At 35.8% G+C, this 21,676-nt stretch overlaps 1 protein-coding gene across 11 annotated transcripts in view; it reads right to left on the bottom strand.

The window, feature by feature from the left end:
- Positions 1–21,676, bottom strand: part of LOC309653425 (ubiquitin carboxyl-terminal hydrolase 9X-like) — a 140,734-nt gene that overhangs the window by 79,567 nt on the left and 39,491 nt on the right. For 7 of the 11 annotated variants that reach the window (XR_014259153.1, XM_082448046.1, XM_082448053.1 and 4 more), the window contains exons 6-14: positions 20,313–20,531; positions 18,850–18,965; positions 18,396–18,647; positions 18,182–18,320; positions 16,408–16,560; positions 14,697–14,801; positions 5,938–6,144; positions 3,328–3,464; positions 1,501–1,649 (exon numbers count right to left, since the gene is read on the bottom strand). Coding sequence is in view for 10 of the 11 variants with exons in the window: in XM_082448046.1 (XP_082304172.1) it covers positions 1,501–1,649; positions 3,328–3,464; positions 5,938–6,144; positions 14,697–14,801; positions 16,408–16,560; positions 18,182–18,320; positions 18,396–18,647; positions 18,850–18,965; positions 20,313–20,531 (1,477 nt within the window). In the remaining variant the exon portion in view is untranslated. Of the gene's footprint in view, positions 1–1,500; positions 1,650–3,327; positions 3,465–5,937; positions 6,145–14,696; positions 14,802–16,407; positions 16,561–18,181; positions 18,321–18,395; positions 18,648–18,849; positions 18,966–20,312; positions 20,532–21,676 lie in introns of those variants that run through there. The other 4 variants (XM_082448048.1, XM_082448054.1, XM_082448055.1 and 1 more) reach the window with 4 other exon arrangements.

Below are 21,676 nucleotides of genomic sequence, written 5' to 3'. Positions count from 1 at the left end.
GTATGAGATGAACAGGAGGTCGGTACAATCATTCCGGTTATCTGAAGAGTTGATTAATTCTTGCAACAGATTTATGTAACTTATATGGTTATGTATCAGCAAAAACTTAGCTACGTCTACAAACACCTTACTACTCAACCAAACTACACCATAGCCATTAAAGGTAAAATGACATCAACAGAGTCTACTGTTCTGGTCAAATAATGAGTTATTACAGACACCCACATTATAAACATATGTATATGACTGAATTCTACACATCCTCATATATCATGTCAACTGAGCAATACTTTCAGTTCAACACTAAGCTTAATCCTATCTTCAATAATGGACAACAGAAACTTTTCTTTTTCATACTCAAATATAAAAAATTGGGGCTTCCCTGGTGGCGCAGTGGTTGAGAATCTGCCTGCCAATGCAGGGGACACGGGTTCGAGCCCTGGTCTGGGAGGATCCCACATGCCGTGGAGCAAATAGGCCCGTGAGCCACAACAACTGAGCCTGCGCGTCTGGAGCCTCTGCTCCGCAACAAGAGAGGCCGCTACAGTGAGAGGCCCGCGCACCGCGATGAAGAGTGGCCCCCGCTTGCCGCAACTAGAGAAAGCCCTCGCACAGAAACGAAGACCCAACACAGCCATAAATGAATGAATAAATAAATAAATAAATAAAATAAAAAAAAAAAAAATTGTGCCTACAAGGTAGCTGGCGTTTGTCTGTCCTATGAATTTGGTATAATATAGAGGTACAGATGTACAAAGAATATTCTGTGCTCCAGCACAGACATTCAGATTAAACTGTTAAAGAACAAGTAACACTGGAATTGGTCTTTAAAGCACCAAGAAGGCAGCCTCACATATAGCAATTACTAAAAAAAGTTTTCTGTTGAACCACAGGAAACTTTATCCCAATATGTTTAAACAGTTTCATATACTGAGAATCAATTGTACATATGGTGATCTAGTAACATTTTAACCAAGTTCTCTGAAGAACTGAAAACACCAATGTAAGGTTATTAAAAACAACTGTAATATATACAAACAACAGACGTGGAGAAAACTGACAACAGTTTTATTAATTAAGAGAATTATTAATTAACAGAATTATTAAGTTTTCTTGAAAAGCAGTTAAAAGTGCTGTCAGTAAGAAAGGAAAGGTTTAAAAGGAGTACATACCCAAGAGGGTAACAACCAACTGTAGGTACAAGTTCCCAAATACAGAAGGAAAGAAATCAGTTTAACACAGATGAGCAGGGAGAGATACAAGAACTTAGTAAACGGCCTTGAAAACTTGGCCTAGAGTTTTGGTCGTTTAAGATTTGAGAGGTCAAGTGGACCCATAATTGAATACACCTTATAAAAACCAATTCACTTCCATTTCTTGGTCCTTTAAAAAATAAATATATCTTCATTTCTATAGTAATTAACATGAGGACAAAACAAAATACAGGGAAGACAAGGCCAGGTTGATTCCCAGTAGTTAATTTTAGCTTTTAATACATACCTCTAGTATAAAGTCGCATGCTATTCATATAAGTTGCAAGGTTTTCTGCTACCAAAGTAACTAAGGCATGACTGTGCTGAAGTTGATTGATTAAATCATGACGATAAAATACATGGGGACTTCGCTGAGTTTGACTAAAACGAGAAGAACTTAACAGTATAATTAGGCAAATCAACACTGCTGTAACTAAGTTTACAGAGACTGAATTCTAGTTACTACTTTTAAAAGGTTAAAATACTTGACATTTGTAATAAAATTGGTCAATATTCTCCTTTTTTAGCAACAAAATATCAAGAAATCTGAGGAGATTAACTGATGCCTCATAACATATTTATTCCAGTACTCTTATTTTACTTGAAAACTGTCTATCAGTACTCTCCAATTTCACCCATGATACTAATCTTACATGATACTAATATCAAAGCACAGCTGTTGTGCAGTTATGAGCAAATCTACATTATCAAGGATATTAGACATTAAAGGTTCATTCTAGAACACTGAGTCTGTAGCCAGTTTTGCCCATGGATACCACCAGAAAGACACCTAGTTCCCATACTGTTTTGTCATTTTCAGTGAAATCAATCAGATGTCACATCATTATTAATCTACTGGTGAGCAAATCACCAGCCAACAGAGTATATATAGTATTTCATGTATAAGCAACCAGAAAAAGGGTATGTTTGATAAAAGACAAAAGGCATGTATCGTAGATCAAACACTAAAAATATGTCCTTCACAAATAAATATTATTATTAGACTATTTCAACATTTCCTGCAGTATATTTATCTCCATAAAATTTCCTAATTTCATATAATTTTTCTAGCACTAGGGGAAAAAAGAATAAAAATTCAACTTGAGAAATAAAAACATTAAAAGTAGCATTATATAATTCTTTTAAAACAGGAATTCTGTTTACATGCATAATCTTATCAGTTTAGTGCTATAAAGGATTTTGGCAATCGTAATTGTCTTACATACAAGAAAAATATTTCTTAAAGGTTAGAGAAGCATTTTAAGATTACAGCTAGTCAGACAAAACTGGGGCTCACTACCAGGAATCCTAATTGCATTGTGAATATTCCTGCCACTACATTTAGCTTTCTACATGCTATTACTTCTGTTCTGTCATTAATTCCAAATATACTGCAAGAATATAAAAGGATAAATTATTCTAATAACCACTAATAGTACAAACATGAAATTAACTATTTAAGAAAAACCTAGCTAAAATATAGAGTAAAAAAGTATCTTTAAACAAAGACTTGTCATCTTCCATAATTTAAATCACATTTAGTCTTACCTTTGAAAATTAACTTTTAAATTCAAGAAAAGGTAAAAAACCCCACCACCCCCACTGTGAAAATTACTATTCCTTAGTATGAAATTTAAAATTAAAAAAAAAATTGTTGAGGAACGTGTCAGAGTAGACCAGTTAAGAATATATTTAAGGACTGTAAGAAACACTATCATGTGGAACTTAGAATGAATATCAAGCCAACAAACAGTGAACTGGTAGAAAAGGTAAGATGAAATAAGGAGTGAAATAAACACAACCCACACCTTGATACTGTCTGGCATATCTGCTGGAATTAAGACAATTCTGAACTAAGTGTGGAAGGCAGTAACTTGACTCATACTTACCTGCTATATAAAACTTGGTGAGTTTAACTGTGTCATTAAATATAAAGAAGAATAAAGAATTCTTATTTCATTAAGCTTCCTGTTTTCCCCCTCTACTTTCTCTCTTTAAAATTTGCTGTTACTGATATTCTGTTTTAACATAATATAAATAAAAATCAGAAAATTTTCTGAATTAAGAGCCTTACCTCAAATTTTGAGGTGCTTCACCAAACAAACTACAAATTTCTCTTATTTGTTTCAGTGCAGGAATTACCCACTTGTCATTTGTGCGAAGTTCTTCAATAAAGCGATCTATCCACTGGATCTTTTGTGTGTCTCGATCCTTACACATACACACACACAAAATTATGGTTATAAGGACAGGTGTTCAATATCATTCTACCTTCAAATTACTTTGAGAATACAAAGTAGAAAAACTTTTAAGCTAAGCCTCATAAAAATTACAATGTAGTTATTGTAGTTTCATGAAATAAAATGCTTTAAGTATGTTCTTCATTTGATGTTATCACCTAAATTCCAAAATGTAAAGTACTACTATGAAGTCAGTGTTCCATGGATTCAGATATATCTGCAACATGGTATAAATTCCAAGCTCAGGAACATTCACAGGAAATTTAACTTTTAAAAAAACACACTTAAATGTGGGTATTGCTTTTAACTGTTTTATAATGTTGATATTATAAAAGTTAGGAAAAACGTACAATCCCAAGTATTACTTATGTGGGTGTGATATTAGCATATTTTTCTAAAAAGATCAAAGAACATCACTTCATCAAGAAAATACAGTATAATTATTTTTAATTTTAAAAAATTAAAATAAGAATAAAAACAAATCGACACACAAACAGAATGTTAGAGAAAACAGGCACACGTTTTCACCTAAAGGAAAATTTAAAATGTTGAAAGATGTTGTAGGAGTAAGTTTATTTCTAAAAATCTGCCATAATTTACTTGATTTAGTCTTTTTTATCTACGATCACTAATAATCATAAGTTCAGGTTTGAATACCTAACCCTTTTTTAACTGAAATGATTCTATCTATAGGCATATTTGGGGAAGAAAAGGAATGTTGTTTAACAGCTCACATGGAGAGATACTTTTTGCAAGCACATGCATATCTCTTTTTAGAAATGAAAGAGGCTCTATACTTCACGTGTTTTTATTGAATACTATGAACTATATACAACAATAGCCATTTTAATGACTGTACAATATGCTATGGAGTGTATTCTCAATTTAAATGGTTTCTATTGTTTACTGTATAAATATCACAGTTTTCATGTATTTCCTAGGAAAAACTTCCTAGTGAAATTACTGAATTCTATGTGCATATTTAAGGATTAAAAATTTTTTACATGCCAATACTAATTATGTCATGACTCCAAAAGCACTTTAGGTTGGAGGGCAAAAAGTGCAATATTTACTATAGTTTTCCTTAACTACAACAAATGAAGGCTGACGTTGAAAAAGGCAAAACACTTTTACTGAATTCCATGAAATCCAATACCTATTAACGTAGCAATGTTTAAGACACTACAGCAGGCAATTTCTAAGTAACTCATTAAAGGAAGATGCAATACTTTAGTGCTAAGGAAAATATTTCATCAAAACAAGATGTACTTGGGACTTCCCTGATGGCGCAGTGGTTAAGAAACCGTCTGCCCATGCAGGGGACAAGGGTTCGACCCCTGGTCCGGGAAGATCCCACATGCCATGGAGCAACTAAGCGTGTGTGACACAACTACTAAGCCTGCACTCTATAGTCCGTGAGCCACAACTACTGAGCTCGCGTGCCACAAATACTGAAGACCTCATACCCTAGAGCCTGTGAGCTGCAACTACTGAAGCCTGCACGCCTAGAGCCCATGGTCAGCAACGAGAAGCCACTGCAATGAAAAGCCTGCACACCGCAACAAAGAGTAGTCCTTGCTCGCCGCAACTAGAGAAAGCCTGTGCACAGCAATGAAGACACAACGCAGCCAAAAAAAGAAAAAAAGAAGAAAAAGAAAGAAACCCAGGTAAAGAATGGTCTCTGAATCTATTCACTTTGCTATGTAAAAGACAGCACTTAAAAAAAAAACACAACACTTTTAAAAGTCTATCAGGTTAGCAAATACTTCTAAACCTTCACAATTATATGATTTTCAAAACCTGGCAGCATCACCTTTGCTCAACTTGATTAAATTCAAATCCAGCTGAAAGCAGAACACCTGCCCTGAGGTGGCTAAAAATACCCTGCCCAGTTTTTTTTTTAAGGGAATATAACACCTTTATATAGCCAACCTATCAAAAGGACAGCAAATCACTGCTGATAAAAATCCAGAAACAGGTCCAAAAATCTAAGTAAAATTAGTATAAAAATACATACTTAAAATCAGTAAACATAAATGACACAAGTTAAACACAGAGAAGATGTTGTGAATTGCTAAACCTCTATTTAGAAAATTCTGTTAATTATGTTTTGACCAAAAATACTTAATTACCCTTACCTCCAAAGTAATAACTGGTTTTAATGAATGACGATTCCATTTTACCATCATATATTTAACTACAGTATTATTATTATGAGTTGTTTTATCTGTACAAACTCTCTCACAGGGTGGTAAAGATGCTTAGTGTATGACATAAAAACTTGCTGGAAAAACATGTAAGAGGAGGAAGCCAGGCTTATATGACAAAAGTAAGACAATTCCTCAAAAATTACCTGGAATGATTAAATAATGGGATTATCCTATAACAAAGTCATCCTAATTGTGGGGAAAAAAGAGAAAATGAGCAAAGAAGCACTCCCATACCTGGGAACAACTATAATCTAGTATTTTTATATGGGCACTGAGAGCTAGGTCCATGATGTCTACAGGCACATCATCACTATGAGCCAGATTCCAAAGAAGGTTCAATACTTTGTGTGCCATCACACCGTCTTTATCATCTTCTGCAAGACGTCGTATCAGCTCAAGTAGTTTTTCACGTTGCTTTTTACTTGCATTTGTCCAATTTGCCTAGGAAAAAATTTTAAATTACGTATATATCACAATTTATACATGTATTATATTAGGTCATCACTATTTTAATTACAGGGCTTTGGATAAACTAACTCTATTCATCACACCCACACATGCATACCAACAGCATAATTCATTTCTCATTTGAGGAAACTAGTAGTATTCAAAAGGAAGATTAATCTAAATACCAGGAGAAAAAAACCTCTATTTACAACTTAAACTCCATCACTGCTGACTTTAAAATTACATAATAAAAAGATGGAGAAAATACCCAATACAAAATACGTTAAGTTCTAAAACTCAACAACAAAAACAAACAGCCTGATTCAAAAATGGGAAAAGGACTTGAACAGATATTTCTCCAAAGAAGACTCAGATGGCCCATAAGCATATGAAAAGATGCTCAACATCACTGATTAGGGAAATGCATATCAAAATTACAATGAGAAACCACCTCACACCCATCAGCCTGGTTACTATCAAAAAAACGAAAATAGCAAGTATCGATAAGAATGCAGAGAACAGGCTTCCATGGTGGCGCAGTGGTTAAGAATCCGCCTGCCAGTGCAGGGGACACAGGTTGAAGCCCTGGCCCGGGAAGATCCCACCCACGTGCTGCAGAGCAACTAAGCTTGCGCACCACAACTAACGAAGCCCGTGCACCTAGAGTCTGTGCTCTGCAACAAGAGAAGCCACCGCAATGAGAAGCCCGCGCACAGCAACGAAGAGTAGCCCCCGCTCATCGCAACTAGAGAAAGCCTGAGAGCAGCAATGAAGACCCAATGCAGCCAAAAATAAAATAAACAAATAAATTTATTTTAAAAAAAAAATGTAGAGAACACAGGTCAGGATGGCCAAGCAGTGTTAAGGCACTGCGTTCAAGTTGCAGTCTCCCCTGGGGGCATGGGTTCGAATCCCACTTCTGATAAAACATGTCTTCTGGACTTCCCTGGTTGCACAGTGGTTAAGAATCCGCCTGCCAATGCAGGAGACACGGGTTTGAGCCCTGGTCCAAGAAGATCTCACATGCCACAGACCAACTAAGCCCGTGCACCACAGCTACTCAGCCCGCGCTCTAGAGCCTGTGAGCCACAACTACTGAAGCCCGTGCGCCTAGAGCCCATGCTCCACAACAAGAGAAGCCACTTCAATGAGAAGCCCATGCACCACAATGAAGAGTATCCCCAGCTCACCACAACTAGAGACAGGCTGCATACCGTGACGAAGACCCAATGCAGCCAAAAATAAATAAAATAACATAAAATAAACGGAAATAGTTCCTGTGTTTGAGAAGATAGAATAGATTTACTATTTCTTCCACTAAGTACAACGAAAAACATTATACATAAAACAAACTCTGAAAATTGAAGAGAAGAAAGCAGAACTGCTAAGAATGTCAAAACCTGAGGAACAACAAGGCAGGTGACTTCCCAGATTTTTCTTCATATATCCCAGACTAGAAGCTGAAGAAGCCAGTAATTTGGAAATCAGTGCAAACAAGGAAGTCATTCCCCAAAGCCATCTCTACAGTCAAAGGGTCAAAAAAGGGGCAACACGGCATGACAGAAAACATTCAGAAAGTAACTGCCTTATTCTAAATAAACAACATAGAAAAAATTATGGCCAATGCACACACATATCACATAAGGCTGTTTATTAGCAAAGCATCTCAACACCTAGTTGGGTGAAATAACAGAAGACCAAGTAGGGAGCTAGGATTTCTACCGGCCATCAGTAACAAAGAGTGCCTGCTTGTATGATGCCAGAGGAGGCCTAGTAGAGTCAGGACTTTTACTACTGCCCAGCAGTTAATAAGGTCACCCCTGACCATGATGTCAGAATGGAACACACACTGTGTCAGAATTTCCTCTACACCTACCAAAGGAATGTCCCACCTTGGGAGATAAGGAACACCAAGAGGGGAACCTAGAGTTAAATCTCTCTCTGGTTATAAAAATAAAGGGGGAGGGAGGGAGATGCAAGAGGGAAGAGATATGGGAACATATGTATAACTGATTCACTTTGTTACAAAGCAGAAACTAACACACCATTGTAAAGCAATTATACTCCAATAAAGATGTTAAAAATAAATAAATAAATAAATAAATAAAGGGGCATTCCTCCCCTCCCTTGCCTGATGGGCACCAGACAAAACCAGCTTTAAAAAAGGGTTAAACAGGACTTCCCTGGTGGCACAGTGGTAAAGAATCTGTCTGCCAGTGCAAGGAGCATGGGTTTGAGCCCTGATCTGGGAAGATCCCACATGCCAAGGAGTAGCTAAGCCCACGTGCTGCAACTACTGAGCCCGCAGGCCACAACTGCAGCCTGTGCACCTCGAGCCTGTGCTCCTCAACAAGAGAAGCCACCACAATGAGGAGCCCGTGCACCACAACGAGAGTAGCCGCGGAGCAACTCCACATGCCGCGGAGCAACTCCACATGCCGCGGAGCAACTGGGCCCGTAAACCACAACTACTGAGCCTGCGCGTCTGGAGCCTGTGCTCTGCAACAAGAGAGGCCGCGATAGTGAGAGGCCCGCGCACCGCGATGAAGAGTGGCCCCCGCTCGCCACAACTAGAGAAAGCCCTCGCACAGAAACTTAGACCTAACACAGCCAAAAATAAATAAATAAATTTAAAAAAAAAAAGATACATATGTCAAATTAAGTGTATCAAAGATGCAACATATTCGCCATTAAGGAAATATAAATTAAAACCATAAGATTTTGCTGCACACCTATTAGAAAAAAATAAAATAAAATAGTGAATACATCCAAATCTGGCAATGAGATAGAAAAAATGGATTACTCCTAATTGTGGGTGACAATGTAAAATATTACAGCCAACTTAGAAAAAGTCTGGCAGTAAGAAGTGTAAAAATATCCTCAATAGAATACTCACAAATTAAACCTAGCAACATAGGTAAGCATTATACATCATGACAAGTGGAATTTATTCCAGAAGTGCAAGATTATTTGAACACACAAATACCACTGTTAATATAGGACCAAAAAATGACAAAAAGTCAACAACAACTCACTTCACACAGAAAAAGCAAGTGACAAAATCCAAAACCCTTTCATGATCAAAATACTCAATAAACTAGAAATAGGACAGAAATTTCTCACCCTGACAAACTGCATCTACAAAAACCCCATAGCTAACATCGTCTTTAATGGTGAAAGACTAAAAGCCTTCTACCTAAGGTCAGGAATGCCTACTTTCACCAGCTGTTTAAACACCCTGCTTTACCCTGAGTAGGACAATTATGGAAGAGGGGGGGGGGAAAGGTATTCAGATTGGAAAGGAAGAAGTAAAACTACCCTTTTCGGGAAATGATATGGAATTCATTAAAAACATTCAAGTAATAAATTCAACAGGGTTACAGGATGCAAAATAAAAATTTAAAATATCAATTGTTGGGGCTTCCCTGGTGGTGCAGTGGTTAAGAATCTACCTGACAATGCAGGGACACGGGTTCAAGCCCTGGTCCGGAAGATCCACATGCAGGGAGAAACTAAGCCCTGTGCCACAACTACTGAAGCCCGCGCACCTAGAGCCCGTGCTCCACAACAAGAGAAGCCACCGCAATGAGAAGTCCATGTACCACAACAAAGAGCAGCCCCGGCTTGCTGTAACTAGAGAAAGCCCACGCTCAACAGCGAAGACCCAACGCAGCCACAAATAAATAAATAAATAAATTTATAAAGACGAAACCAATAAAACCAAAATATCAATTATTTTTCTATACAGTAGGTATGTTTTTAGATAGGAACGACCCCAAAATAAAGAAAAATCTCTCATTTACAGTAACATCAAAAAATAAATCACATTCTGGTTAAAAAATTCAACAGACACTTTTAAGCTGAAAGAAACTAAAGAAGACTTAAATAAATGAAAAACCGTCTTTAAATAAATGGAAACATATTTCATATTCATGCACTGGAAGGCTAATATTGTTAGGATGGCAATATAATGCAAACTAAGCTACAGCTACCCAACAACCTCCTTCTTTGTGGACACTGACAAGCTAATTCTAAATTCACTCAGCATTTCAAAAGACCTAGAATAGCCAAAACAACCTTAAATTTTTTCTACAAAGCTACAGTAATCAAAGCAATGCAGTACTGAAATAAAAACCAACATATACATTAAAGGAAGAGAACACAAAGCCCAGAAATAAACCTTTTCACCTATGGTCAACTGATTTTAAACAAAAAATGCCAGGACATTTCCATAAAAAAAAATTTTTTTAAACAAACATTGATGGAACAACTGAATATTCACATGCAAAAAAATGAACTTGGAACTCTATCTCACACTATATACAAAAAAATTCAGGTCTAAATATAAAAGCAAAAAATATTTTTAAAAAAATCCTTGAGACCACAGATTAGGAAATAATTTCTTAAATATGAAACCAAAAGTACAAGACCCCCCCCCAATTTTTGGACACCCCCCAACCCCATGCCAAAAGGAGATAAACTGGACTTCATCAAAATTTAAAGCTTTTATCCAGAATAGGTAAATGTTTAGAGAAAGAAAGCAGATTGCTGGTGTGCAGGGTCAGGGAGGAAGGGTGGAAAGAGAAATAAGGGGAGTGGGGAAAATGTTTTGGATTCTTGCAAAGGCAGTGGTTGCACAACACTATGAATGTACTAAATTTCACTGAATCATACACTTTTAAATAGTTATTTAAAACATTTAATGCTATGTAATATGAAATTCACCTGACTTTTTTTTAAAAATTAACTTTTGTGTTACAAAAACGACACCAAGAGAGTGACAAACCATCAAAGAGGAGAAAATATTTGCAAATCATACTAAGAGACTTGTGTATACACTGTATAGGGAATTCTTATAAATCAAAAATAGAGGCAAATGAGTACATGATTTCAATGGGAATTTCTTCAAAGATGCTACACAAATGGCCAATAAACACGTAAGAAGTTACTTAACATCATTAGCCATTAAGCAAATGCAAAATCAAAACCACCAAGAGCTATTATTACTTCAACTCCACTAGGATGGCTAAAATAAGAAAAACATATGAGCCAATCGTAGAGTTCATAATACGTTTGGATTCTGATTCAGAAAAATGCTAATAAAACTATAAGAAATACTTTAAAAATATGGACAAGGAGTGAGCAACAGAGATACAAAAAAATCTTAGGCATCAATGAAATAAGGAAACAATCAAACAGGAAAAGTAAACAGGAGAAATATGAGTATGCAATTCACCAAAAAGGAGATAAAATCAGTTTAAAAACATGTGAAAACATTTTCAATCTCATTAATGACTAAGAATATGAAGACCACCACAATGAGAAAGAACTTCAAACTCATGAGACTGTGAAAAAAGTGACAACTCCACTGGCAAAGGACTAAATTAGTAAAAACACTGGAAGACAAAGACTTACTAAGAACTAAAATAAGTAGAGACTAGTGTTTGAGCAATAACATAACCTAATGTAACTGAGGATAAGTCAGGATCATTTAGTTACAAACTATAAAGAACTGTTAGTCGACCTATAGTCCATTCTTCAAGACACCTTTAGTAAGATCTTTCAAGACAACGAAATACACTATATGAAACATCACTTTACCAGCCCCTCACAAAATAATGCTTCTTATTGAATAACAGACATCTGATGAGCCAAAGGGGCAGTGCAAAGATAATGGAATTTTTATTACAATTATAATTAGAACATTTGAGAATCTCTGAATTAAAAAGAGAAACTGACACCATTCCATTCTTCTGCCATTATGGCTAGTATTGATGATATATCACCATTTCAGAAGTTTTCTCTTAAATTAACTTTTAGAGTATCCACAACTTCTCAATATTGATTTTCTTGTCCAATTGTGATATACTTTAATGGATTTAAAATAGTATGTACAAAAGAATTCATCATGAACTTCCCTGGTAGCACAGTGGTTAAGAATCTGTCTGTCGGGCTTCCATGGTGGCGCAATGGTTACGAATCCGCCTGCCAATGCAGGGGACATGGGTTCAAGCCCTGGTCTGGAAAGATTCCACATGCTGCGGAGCAACTAAGCCCGTGCGACACAACTACTGAGCCTGTGCTCTAGAACCTGCGAGCCACAACTACTGAGCCCACGTGCCACAAGTACTGAAGCCCGGCTGCCTAAAGCCCGTGCTCCGCAACAAGAGAAGCCACTGCAATGAGAAACCTGCGCATCACAACAAAGAGTAGCCCTTGCTCACCGCAACTAGAGAAAGCCCACACGCAACACACGCAGCAACAAAGACCCAACACAGCCATAAATAAATTTTTTAAAAAGTTTAAATAAATTTTAAAAATTCATCATATTAGCAGATTCACCCATTTGCTCAGTTGTTCTAATGCATTAATTTCACCGTCATGTAGCACTCCACTACTAGATTAGACCACGGGTCCCCAACCTGGCCGCAAAACAGGAGGTGAGCAACAGGCAAGTGACTGAAGCTTCATCTACCGCTCCTCATCGCTCACATTACCACCTGAACCATTCCCCCTCCCCCGTGGAAAAACTGTCTTCCACAAAACCGGTCCCTGGTGCCAAAAAGGCTGGAGACTGCTGGATTAGACACTTTATTTATCGTTTTACTATTCATAGACATTTGAGTTCTTTCCAGTTGGGGCTAATACAAATAATTCTGCTAAAGACACTGCTGAACGTGTATCCTGGCACACACATGATGAGTTTCTCCAGAGTATTCATTCAGAAATACAATAGTTGTGTCCGAGGACACAAAAACCTTCATTTCTTTTAAACATCTTTACTGAAGTATAATTGCTTTACAATGGTGTGTTAGTTTCTGCTTTATAACAAAGTGAATCAGCTATACATATACGTATGTTCCCATATCTCTTCCCTTTTGCATCTCCCTCCCTCCCACCTTTCCTATCCCACCCCTCCAGGTGGTCACAAAGCACCGAGCTGATCTCCCTGTGCTATGAGGCTGCTTCCCACTAGCTATCTATTTTACGTTTGGCAGTGTATATATGTCCATGCCACTCTCTCACTTTGTCACAGCTTACCCTTCCCCCTCCCCATATCAAGTCCATTCTGTAGTAGGTCTGTGTCTTAATTCCTGTCTTACCCCTAGGTTCTTCATGACTTTTTTTTTTTCTTAGATTCCATATATATGTGTTAGTATACAGTATTTGTTTTTCTCTTTCTGACTTACTTCACTCTGTGTGACAGACTCTAGGTCCATCCACCTCACTACAAATAACTCAATTTCGTTTCTTTTTATGGCTGAGTAATATTGCATTGTATACACGTGCCACATCTTCTTTATCCATTCATCTGTCAATGGACACTTAGGTTGCTTCCATGTCCTGGTTATCGTAAATAGAGCTAGAATGAACATTTTGGTACATGACTCTTTTTGAATTATGGTTTTCTCAGGGTATATGCCCAGTAGTGGGATTGCTGGGTCATATGGTAGTTCTATTTTTAGTTTTTTAAGGAACCTCCATACTGTTCTCCATAGTGGCCATATCAATTTACATTCCCACCAACAGTGCAAGAGGGTTCCCGTTTCTCCACACCCTCTCCAGCATTTATTGTTTCTAGATTTTTTGATGACGCCCATTCTGACCAGTGTGAGATAATATCTCATGGTAGTTTTGATTTGCATTTCTCTAATGATTAATGCTGTTGAGTATTCTTTCATGTGTTTGTTGGCAATCTGTATACCTTCTTTGGAGAAATGTCTATTTAGGTCTTCTGCCCATTTTTGGACTGGGTTGTTTGTTTTTTTGTTATTGAGCTGCATGAGCTGCTTGTAAATTTTGCAGATTAATACTTTGTCAGTTGCTTCATTTGCAAATATTTTCTCCCATTCTGAGGGTTGTCTTTTGGTCTTGTTTATGAAAAACCTTCATTTTAAGAGATAATGCCAAACTGTTTTCTCAAGTGGCTGTACCAACTTAACTTGCTATCAGCAATACAACAGTTATTATAAATAAGAAATCTTCTGATTCTAAGCCCTGTGGTTATTGGAATATTCATTCATGAACAATGACATGATTTTAAGCTCTTGATCCACAAATTCTCCAATCAACCTTAACAACTACAGAGAAACTTTTCAAGTGCCCAAATATACCAATGCAGATATGACATTAGAGACTCTTGAACTTCTTGCTAAATCTCGTTTCTATTTGCCTGTGTGCATTAGCCCAAGAAACCACTGTTTTAGTGTCGTATCTGTCTCCACATTTGTTATCGTGTCTCACTTTCCACTGTAACAAGTAACATTTCCCCGCATTTCTACGATTTATCTTAACCTACAGCAAAATCAAAAATTGGCAGAGGAAACTAACCTGCAAGAAAAATAGTTGATTCTGTATTTGTGAAGAAAATTATTAATATAATAAAAACTGTTACATTCTGACTGGAATATATAACAACCAATTCTTATTTCTAAGAGATTCTTTAATGAAATTTGTTAGGAAGTATTTTGGCCAACACAAAAGATATCTCATGAACTGAATCTGCTGAAAGTGAAATGGTACTGCTTTACTATTTGAACTACTACCTTAAAGCAATCGAAAAGATGATCAAGTTGCTCAGGAGAAAAATCCCAGGCCAACTTTGCCAGAAGGTCATGTACGTTCTTCACAATGGCTTCATGTTTCCCTGCCTGTTGAAAAAAAACAAAATAAATAATATTTATTTAGGACAAAAATAAAAACAAAAAAAGTCATATTATACTTAAATTTGAATAAAAACAGGAAATAAGCTGTACTGTATCAACCTCTATTAATTAGTACAATATTCCTACCTGCTTAATGTGAGGTTATAAACAAAATTCCTAATACTTTAAATGCTTTAGAGCTGATGTTTGTACTCATTTGATATTCAATTTCTTGATGTAAGTGGTAATGCACTTCAGGAATTCATATGAAAGTTTATTACAGAATTTTAAAAATAAAATTTAGAGAAAATAAGGCAAAAGGGTGGATTGTTTCCACACTGAAAGCTTAAGTGCTCAATGACAGCAAAATGAACGTTTTGGTTTCTCTTTAAAAAAAAAAAAAAAAGCTTTGTAATTTAGAACTTATGTTATTTCCCAACTGACCCATGAAGAACACCTGCCATTTAAGATAATTAAATTATGCATTTATAGTTCTGACACCAAAAATGTTACTTATCCTCATGAAAAGTTTAAATGTTCTGTAATAACTATAAGGTTTTTTTAAAAAAATTTATTTATTTTATTTATTTTTGGCTGTGTCGGGTCTTAGTTGAGGCACACGGGATCTTCATTGAGACATGAAGCATCTTTCATTGCGGTGCGCGGGCTTCTCTCTAGTTGTGGCATGAAGGTTTTATCTTGTCTAGTTGTGGCACACAGGCTCCAGGGCATGTGGGTTCTGTAGTCGTGGCATGTGGGTTCCCGAGTGCGTGGGCTCTGTAGTTTGCAGCACGCGGGCTCTCTAGTTGAGGCGTGCGAGCTCAGTAGTTGAGCATGCGGGCTTAGTTGCCCCGCAGCATGTGGGATCTTAGTTCCCTGACCAGGGATCATACCCACGTCCCCTGCATTGTAAGGTGGATTCTTTTTTTTAATTAATTAATTTATTTTTATTTTTGGCTGTGTCGGGTCTTCTTTTCTGTGCGAGGGCCTTCTCCAGCTGCGGCGAGCGGGGACCACTCTTCATCGCGGTGCGCGGGCCTCTCACTATCGCAGCCTCTCTTGTTGCGGAGCACAGGCTCCAGATGCGCAGGCTCAGTAGTTGTGGCTCACAGGCCTAGCTGCTCCGCGGCATGTGGGATCTTCCCAGACCAGGGCTTGAACCCATGTCCCCTGCATTGGCAGGCCGATTCTCAACCACTGCACCACCAGGGAAGCCCCTGTAAGGTGGATTCTTTACCACTGAACCACCATGGAAGTCCCTAATCGTAAGTTTTTGTGAGTAATATAGTAATACCACTTTTGTAACATTTGTTTCTTTACATATTTCATAGAAAACAAATGCAATTTATAATTGTTAACAATCTCAGAGAAAAAAGATATAATTGTTATAAATCTATATATAATATGTATAATTATATATATAACTTATCATTTACACCCTTTGGCAGACGGTGTCATGATGGGGGAAACTTGTTTTTTATTTTAAAAATATTCTTGGCAGGATTTCTGTTTAGATCAAGAAACTCACATACCGTTACATAATGACTACCATGGGATACTTAACTTTTAGTATCTTGCTTATAAAAATAAAATAGCATCTTAAATTCCTTACCTGTGCTGCCCAGATATTATCAAGATCTTGTAATGTAAGAGCTTTTTCTTTAATCACAAAACGAAGAATCTTCTCTAGCTTTTCTACATACTGAGGTTGATGAAGACTATCTCGCAAGACTATGGATAAGATATTGTTCTGCTGTATCCATTCCTAAATATAATACAAAAATTTTGTTTCAAAGCAGAAAGTTAAAAAAGTTTTTTAAAAAGCAAAATATGGAGGGTGAATTGGATGAAAGTGATCAAAATATACAAACTTCCAGTCGTTAGATAAGTAACTACTAGGGATGGGAAGGACAACAATGATGATGACTAGAGTTAGCACTACTGTAAAGTTTATTTGAAAGCTAAGACATTAGATTCCCGTCTCATCACAAGGAAAAAAACTCTTCCTTAAATCTATTAGATAACGGATGTCAACTAAACTTGTGATAATCATTTGACAACACATGTAAGACAAGTTATTATGCTGTACACATTAAACTTATACAGTGCTATGTGTCAGCATATATCTCAGCAAAACTGCAAAAATCATAGAATTAAAAACATCGTTCAGACTTCTAAATAACCATAGGAATTCAAAAACCCAAATCACATTTATGTTACAAATTATACTAATATAATGTGTTTACATGTTGTTTTAATGTATAACATTACAATAATTATAAAGGATCCAGTTTTAAACACAAATGTTCCCACAGATGTGATAAATTTACAAATTATAACCCACTAATGTAATGTGCTTATTGTTGTTTTAATGCAAAATCATTATACAGTACAATAAATAAATGCACGGAATCTACTTTTTCATATACAGAAATGTTCCCTTAAATATGTTACAGAAAACACTTCTCAAACTATCTGTGGAGAGCAATCAATGTTATATTTACAATGTAAATTTAAATTTAAATTTACAAATTTACATTTTCTTCATCTGTCAAAAGACTGGTAACAATTTAAGACTAGTGGACAATATTTTGAGCAGTCACTCCTCAACATTCCACAAAGCAGGCAAATGGGAGACAGGAAAGCTGACCCCCAACACTGAATCTGAACCTGGCTCTAGGTTACGTAATACTTCTCAGTATCAACCAAATGTCCTCAAAGAACCTTTTATCACAGTTTGATCATTTACACTACGAAACTGAAGACTCCTTTAAGGTAGAGATTATTCTTCACAGATAAACCCCAGTGCTGGCACAGAATATGCATTCAAAAAATATTACTGAATAACTAACTTATTATTATAACTTACTGTATGCTATTCATTCCAATACTAAAATATATAAAAATATCTAGCATACATCAATGTCAAAATGATATAGATACAGGTGTTTTAAAAATGAAGTTCTTAAAATCATGACATTACCTGTCAAGATTTTATTCCTTTAAGTATAATCTCCATTTTAAAACTTCTAAACTGAATTCACAAATTTATCACCATACCAATTCATTCACTAGATTCCAGATCGTGGACCCCCTCTAAAGATCACCTCTATCCACTTCATTTCATCCAAACCACCAAACTGTAACCGCATCATGAACACCTACCTACATTTAATAATGATAAATTTACCAAAGACACAATAAGTTAGCCTATCACTTCCAAATAACCAATCATTTGTAATTACTATTATAAAGAAAGTTTTAGTATTTAATAGCTCATAATTAAGTCAATCTCCTAATATCAGAGCTAGATTTTGTTCTAACATTAACCGGTACTACTTTTCGTTAAGCAGATTCTTATTCCTGAAAGAAGCAAAGGGGCTTACTGCCATTCGCTCAGCTGTCAGCCACTCTTCCTCCTCAGGATGACCATGTCGATGAGTATAATATGATACACTAGATATCACCTTGTTAATTTCATTCAGTGCATTCATCTTTCCATTAAAAGAAGAAATCTGCAATAATCTGTAAGAAAAATTTGGATTGAGTAGCATTACAAGAAACCAAGCACGTAATTATTTACAGAAGTAAATCTCTTACCTGAGTATCATTTTCAACCTAAAAATTTCCAAATTTTTTACAGTTTCTTCTTGTCCTGGAATCCTTGAAGCTAAATTCTTCAGAGATTTAATAATCATTGAAAAGGCATCATTTTTGGTTTCATTCTTTGCTTCTTTTTTCAGTTCTTCATCAGTTAAGTTTTCTAAAAATTGTGGAACTATTTCTATAATTGGAATAAAGTACTTTTTCACTGTATGTTGACTGAGAAACTCATAGCATTGTCCAAATGGTCTGAAATAAGGAAAAAGCAATACTTCTGCGATATCCAGTATTTATACCAAGACTTAACTCCCAAACTAATTTCAACACTTAAAAAAAATTAACAGTTTAAAATGAGAAGAAAGCAGAGTAGAAAACTGAAATTCAATTATTTTCAAGGTCATAAAATAAATCTCTACAGTACAATGAATATTAATTTTAAAAATTAACTTACTTAATAAGGGCTGCAATTATTTGAACGTTTAATGTTGATCCATTAGTAAAACGATCATGCAAAATCTGGAACCCATTTAATGTGCCAAATTTATTGATGAGATCCACTAGCCAACCCTGCAATAGAGTTGATGAGTTAATTTTTTCCTTTAAGAATGGAAAAAACTACTATTTGAAATACCTTTGTTTGAAATTAAATCAGAAATAGGAAATTCAATAAAATAATTATGTAAAGCTGTGTTTTAAAAGAATACAAAATATTTGTATTAAATGGTCACAGAAATATTTATGGAGACTTAGAACTTTTCCTATCATATTCTGTTCTCTGTATTGCTTGAGCCAGAAGCAGCACAGGTTTAATTTAAGAAGTAGTTCCTAGTGGCATGGCTGGTATTTGTTCATATCTCATATGTCTGGTGAACAGAAATTAAGGTTTCGTAGCTAAAAACACTGCTATAGAGAGATGTAAATGAGTTTAAACATTATGAAAATATAAAAATCATATTGTAAGCATAAGTGCACAAGAAAGACCTTTAAATCTTATCTTTTAAAAAGCCAAATTTTACGGGAAAAAAAATGAACAGAAACAATAAAAATTAGGAACAGAGGCCTTTTTACTAACAATCTGAGGCAGAAATAATTTCTACAAACAGAAAATAATTTACAAACAGAAAAAAAGTATTCAAAACACATGTAAAATGCTAACTGAAGACTACATTGGTATATCTCAATTCTAGCTTCGATAGTTACCTATTACGAGCCTCCTGTAAATCAAGTTTTTTTCCTAAATAAATTCACTATAGTATTTTCCTCCCATTTTATTTCCTACCATAACCCTTTTTTAAAGGGTTAATATAGAGAGTGACAGTAGGAAGACTTCCGAATAGGAAGCTTGAAAGCATTGCTCTTGTTAAATAACTTTATAGGAGCTCTGAAAATCAGTCCAAATTTTAGAGCAACCAAGCAAATGCTCAATCAGGAAGAAGTCACATTCAAAGGTTAGGCAATTTCATTGTTTTTATTGACAAATGCCTACTCCTTCCCCAAAGCAACACAGTTTAAGGGAAGCAATGGTCTAATCTTTAATCCTTTTACATAAACTGGAAAGAGCAGAGAGGACTGAATTTACAACATTAATAAACTGTGGGCTGCCTGAGAAATTTGTTTCTATTGCCTACCTTGGAGATCAGACAAACACAAAAGGAGCCTGTAACTCAGGATAGGGAAAGTGACAGAAACGAGCAGGGACGGTTCAAGAAAACCACAGAAAGAACTACAGATACACAAGACTTTGGGGCAAATTACTGATTGAGGAATATAAGAGAACTGTGAAGGCCCCAAGAAGCAGCATATAACAAGGTTATGTGCTGATCATTAAGTTAAAAGGAGGTTAATGACACTAAAATTTTATGACAAAACAAAATAATTTTAATATTTAATTTTGAAAATAACAAACCAACACACTTTTGGTGATCGAGGATCTGAGGAACGAGCAAATAACTCATCTTCAGGCAACTGAGCACTTGTGGAAACTGATTCACATGGACGTGTACCGTTGTAGATATGGAATTTGCAATGAGGATTTAAGGCCATGGCGAGAAGTTCTAGAAGTGGAAACCAGTCTTGGGACAACTTGGCCACACAAAGTTCCACTAGGCGATGAGTATTGTTAATAATGCACCTCTGTTTATATTGGGGGTGGAGGAGTTGATTTAGAAAGAGAAAACATTGCAATTTCAAACAACAAAACATTAAAATCTTGTTAATAATGATCTCACAACATTTTTCTACACGTATGATCATTTAACAAATACTGAGATCTAACTGATATATCAGTAAAATAAATTTATACTTACTCACTTCGTAATAGTATTGCACCCAATTTCAAAAGATATTTGAGAAGAGTTACAAATGAAGTAGGCACCAGAGGTTGTCTATTTCTGCTCTATGTGCACAGGAACATGAAAATTACCATTTTCTTTTTTTTGGAGTTTATAGTCGAGGCAATAATTCCAAAATCCATGACTTAAACATTTTAAGTCATGTAAATTAACAAAGATCCAAAGATGTGTAATCTAAGCCTCAATTCAAAACTCACAGATCCTTCCCAAAATGTCTATTTCTACAGCTAAAAATTCACATCAAATCAGAAAATGTAAGGATATACATAATATGCCATAGGTAATTGTGGGAAATGTCTAAGTTATACTTTCTAGGTTGAAATTCACAAAAAAAGTATATGTTTACTTCATAACTTTTGAGTAATTCCATTTTATAAATGACCAGAGGTTTGGAATAATTATAGTGCTTCAATGTTTCTATTAAGATGCATACTTTTTCACTTTCAAAATCTCTGGAATATGAGGGTATCTCAGAATTAATGGTAGCTTGAATTAAATTTTGTCCTAGACTGAAGGTGTTACCTTAGAGTACTTGTGTTTCCTGATGCAGTCACTTGAAGATACAACCAATCTTAGACTACTTTAAATTGTTTGACTTTTGCTATTAAAACTGAGTTCGAATTCATACCACAAACTTGCAGGCATACTAGTTTTTTAAATTCCCAGGGGTGATTTTCTTTCTCTCTCTACTCACTGCCAAGGTTAAATCGTGCAAGATACCTTGAGTGTCATTTCTGCACGACGAGTTTAATTACCAGCTATACTTGCAATGAAATTTCACACACCCTTTGGTAGCCAGCTATACTGGGAGTCTCCTATTATATTCCCCATTTGGGGTATTTATCTTTCTTACTGGTACATAAATCAGGGGGACTCTACCAATCAAAAACACATATTGCGTTCGTCAAAAGGTTTGTTTGGGTTTTT

This window comes from Balaenoptera physalus (genome assembly GCF_965194825.1).
Source record: "Balaenoptera physalus genome assembly, chromosome: Y".
In the NCBI taxonomy this organism is placed as follows: domain Eukaryota; kingdom Metazoa; phylum Chordata; class Mammalia; order Artiodactyla; family Balaenopteridae; genus Balaenoptera; species Balaenoptera physalus.
The sequence above is the reverse complement of the archived record's forward strand: the minus strand, read 5'-3'. Positions and strand labels throughout refer to the sequence as shown.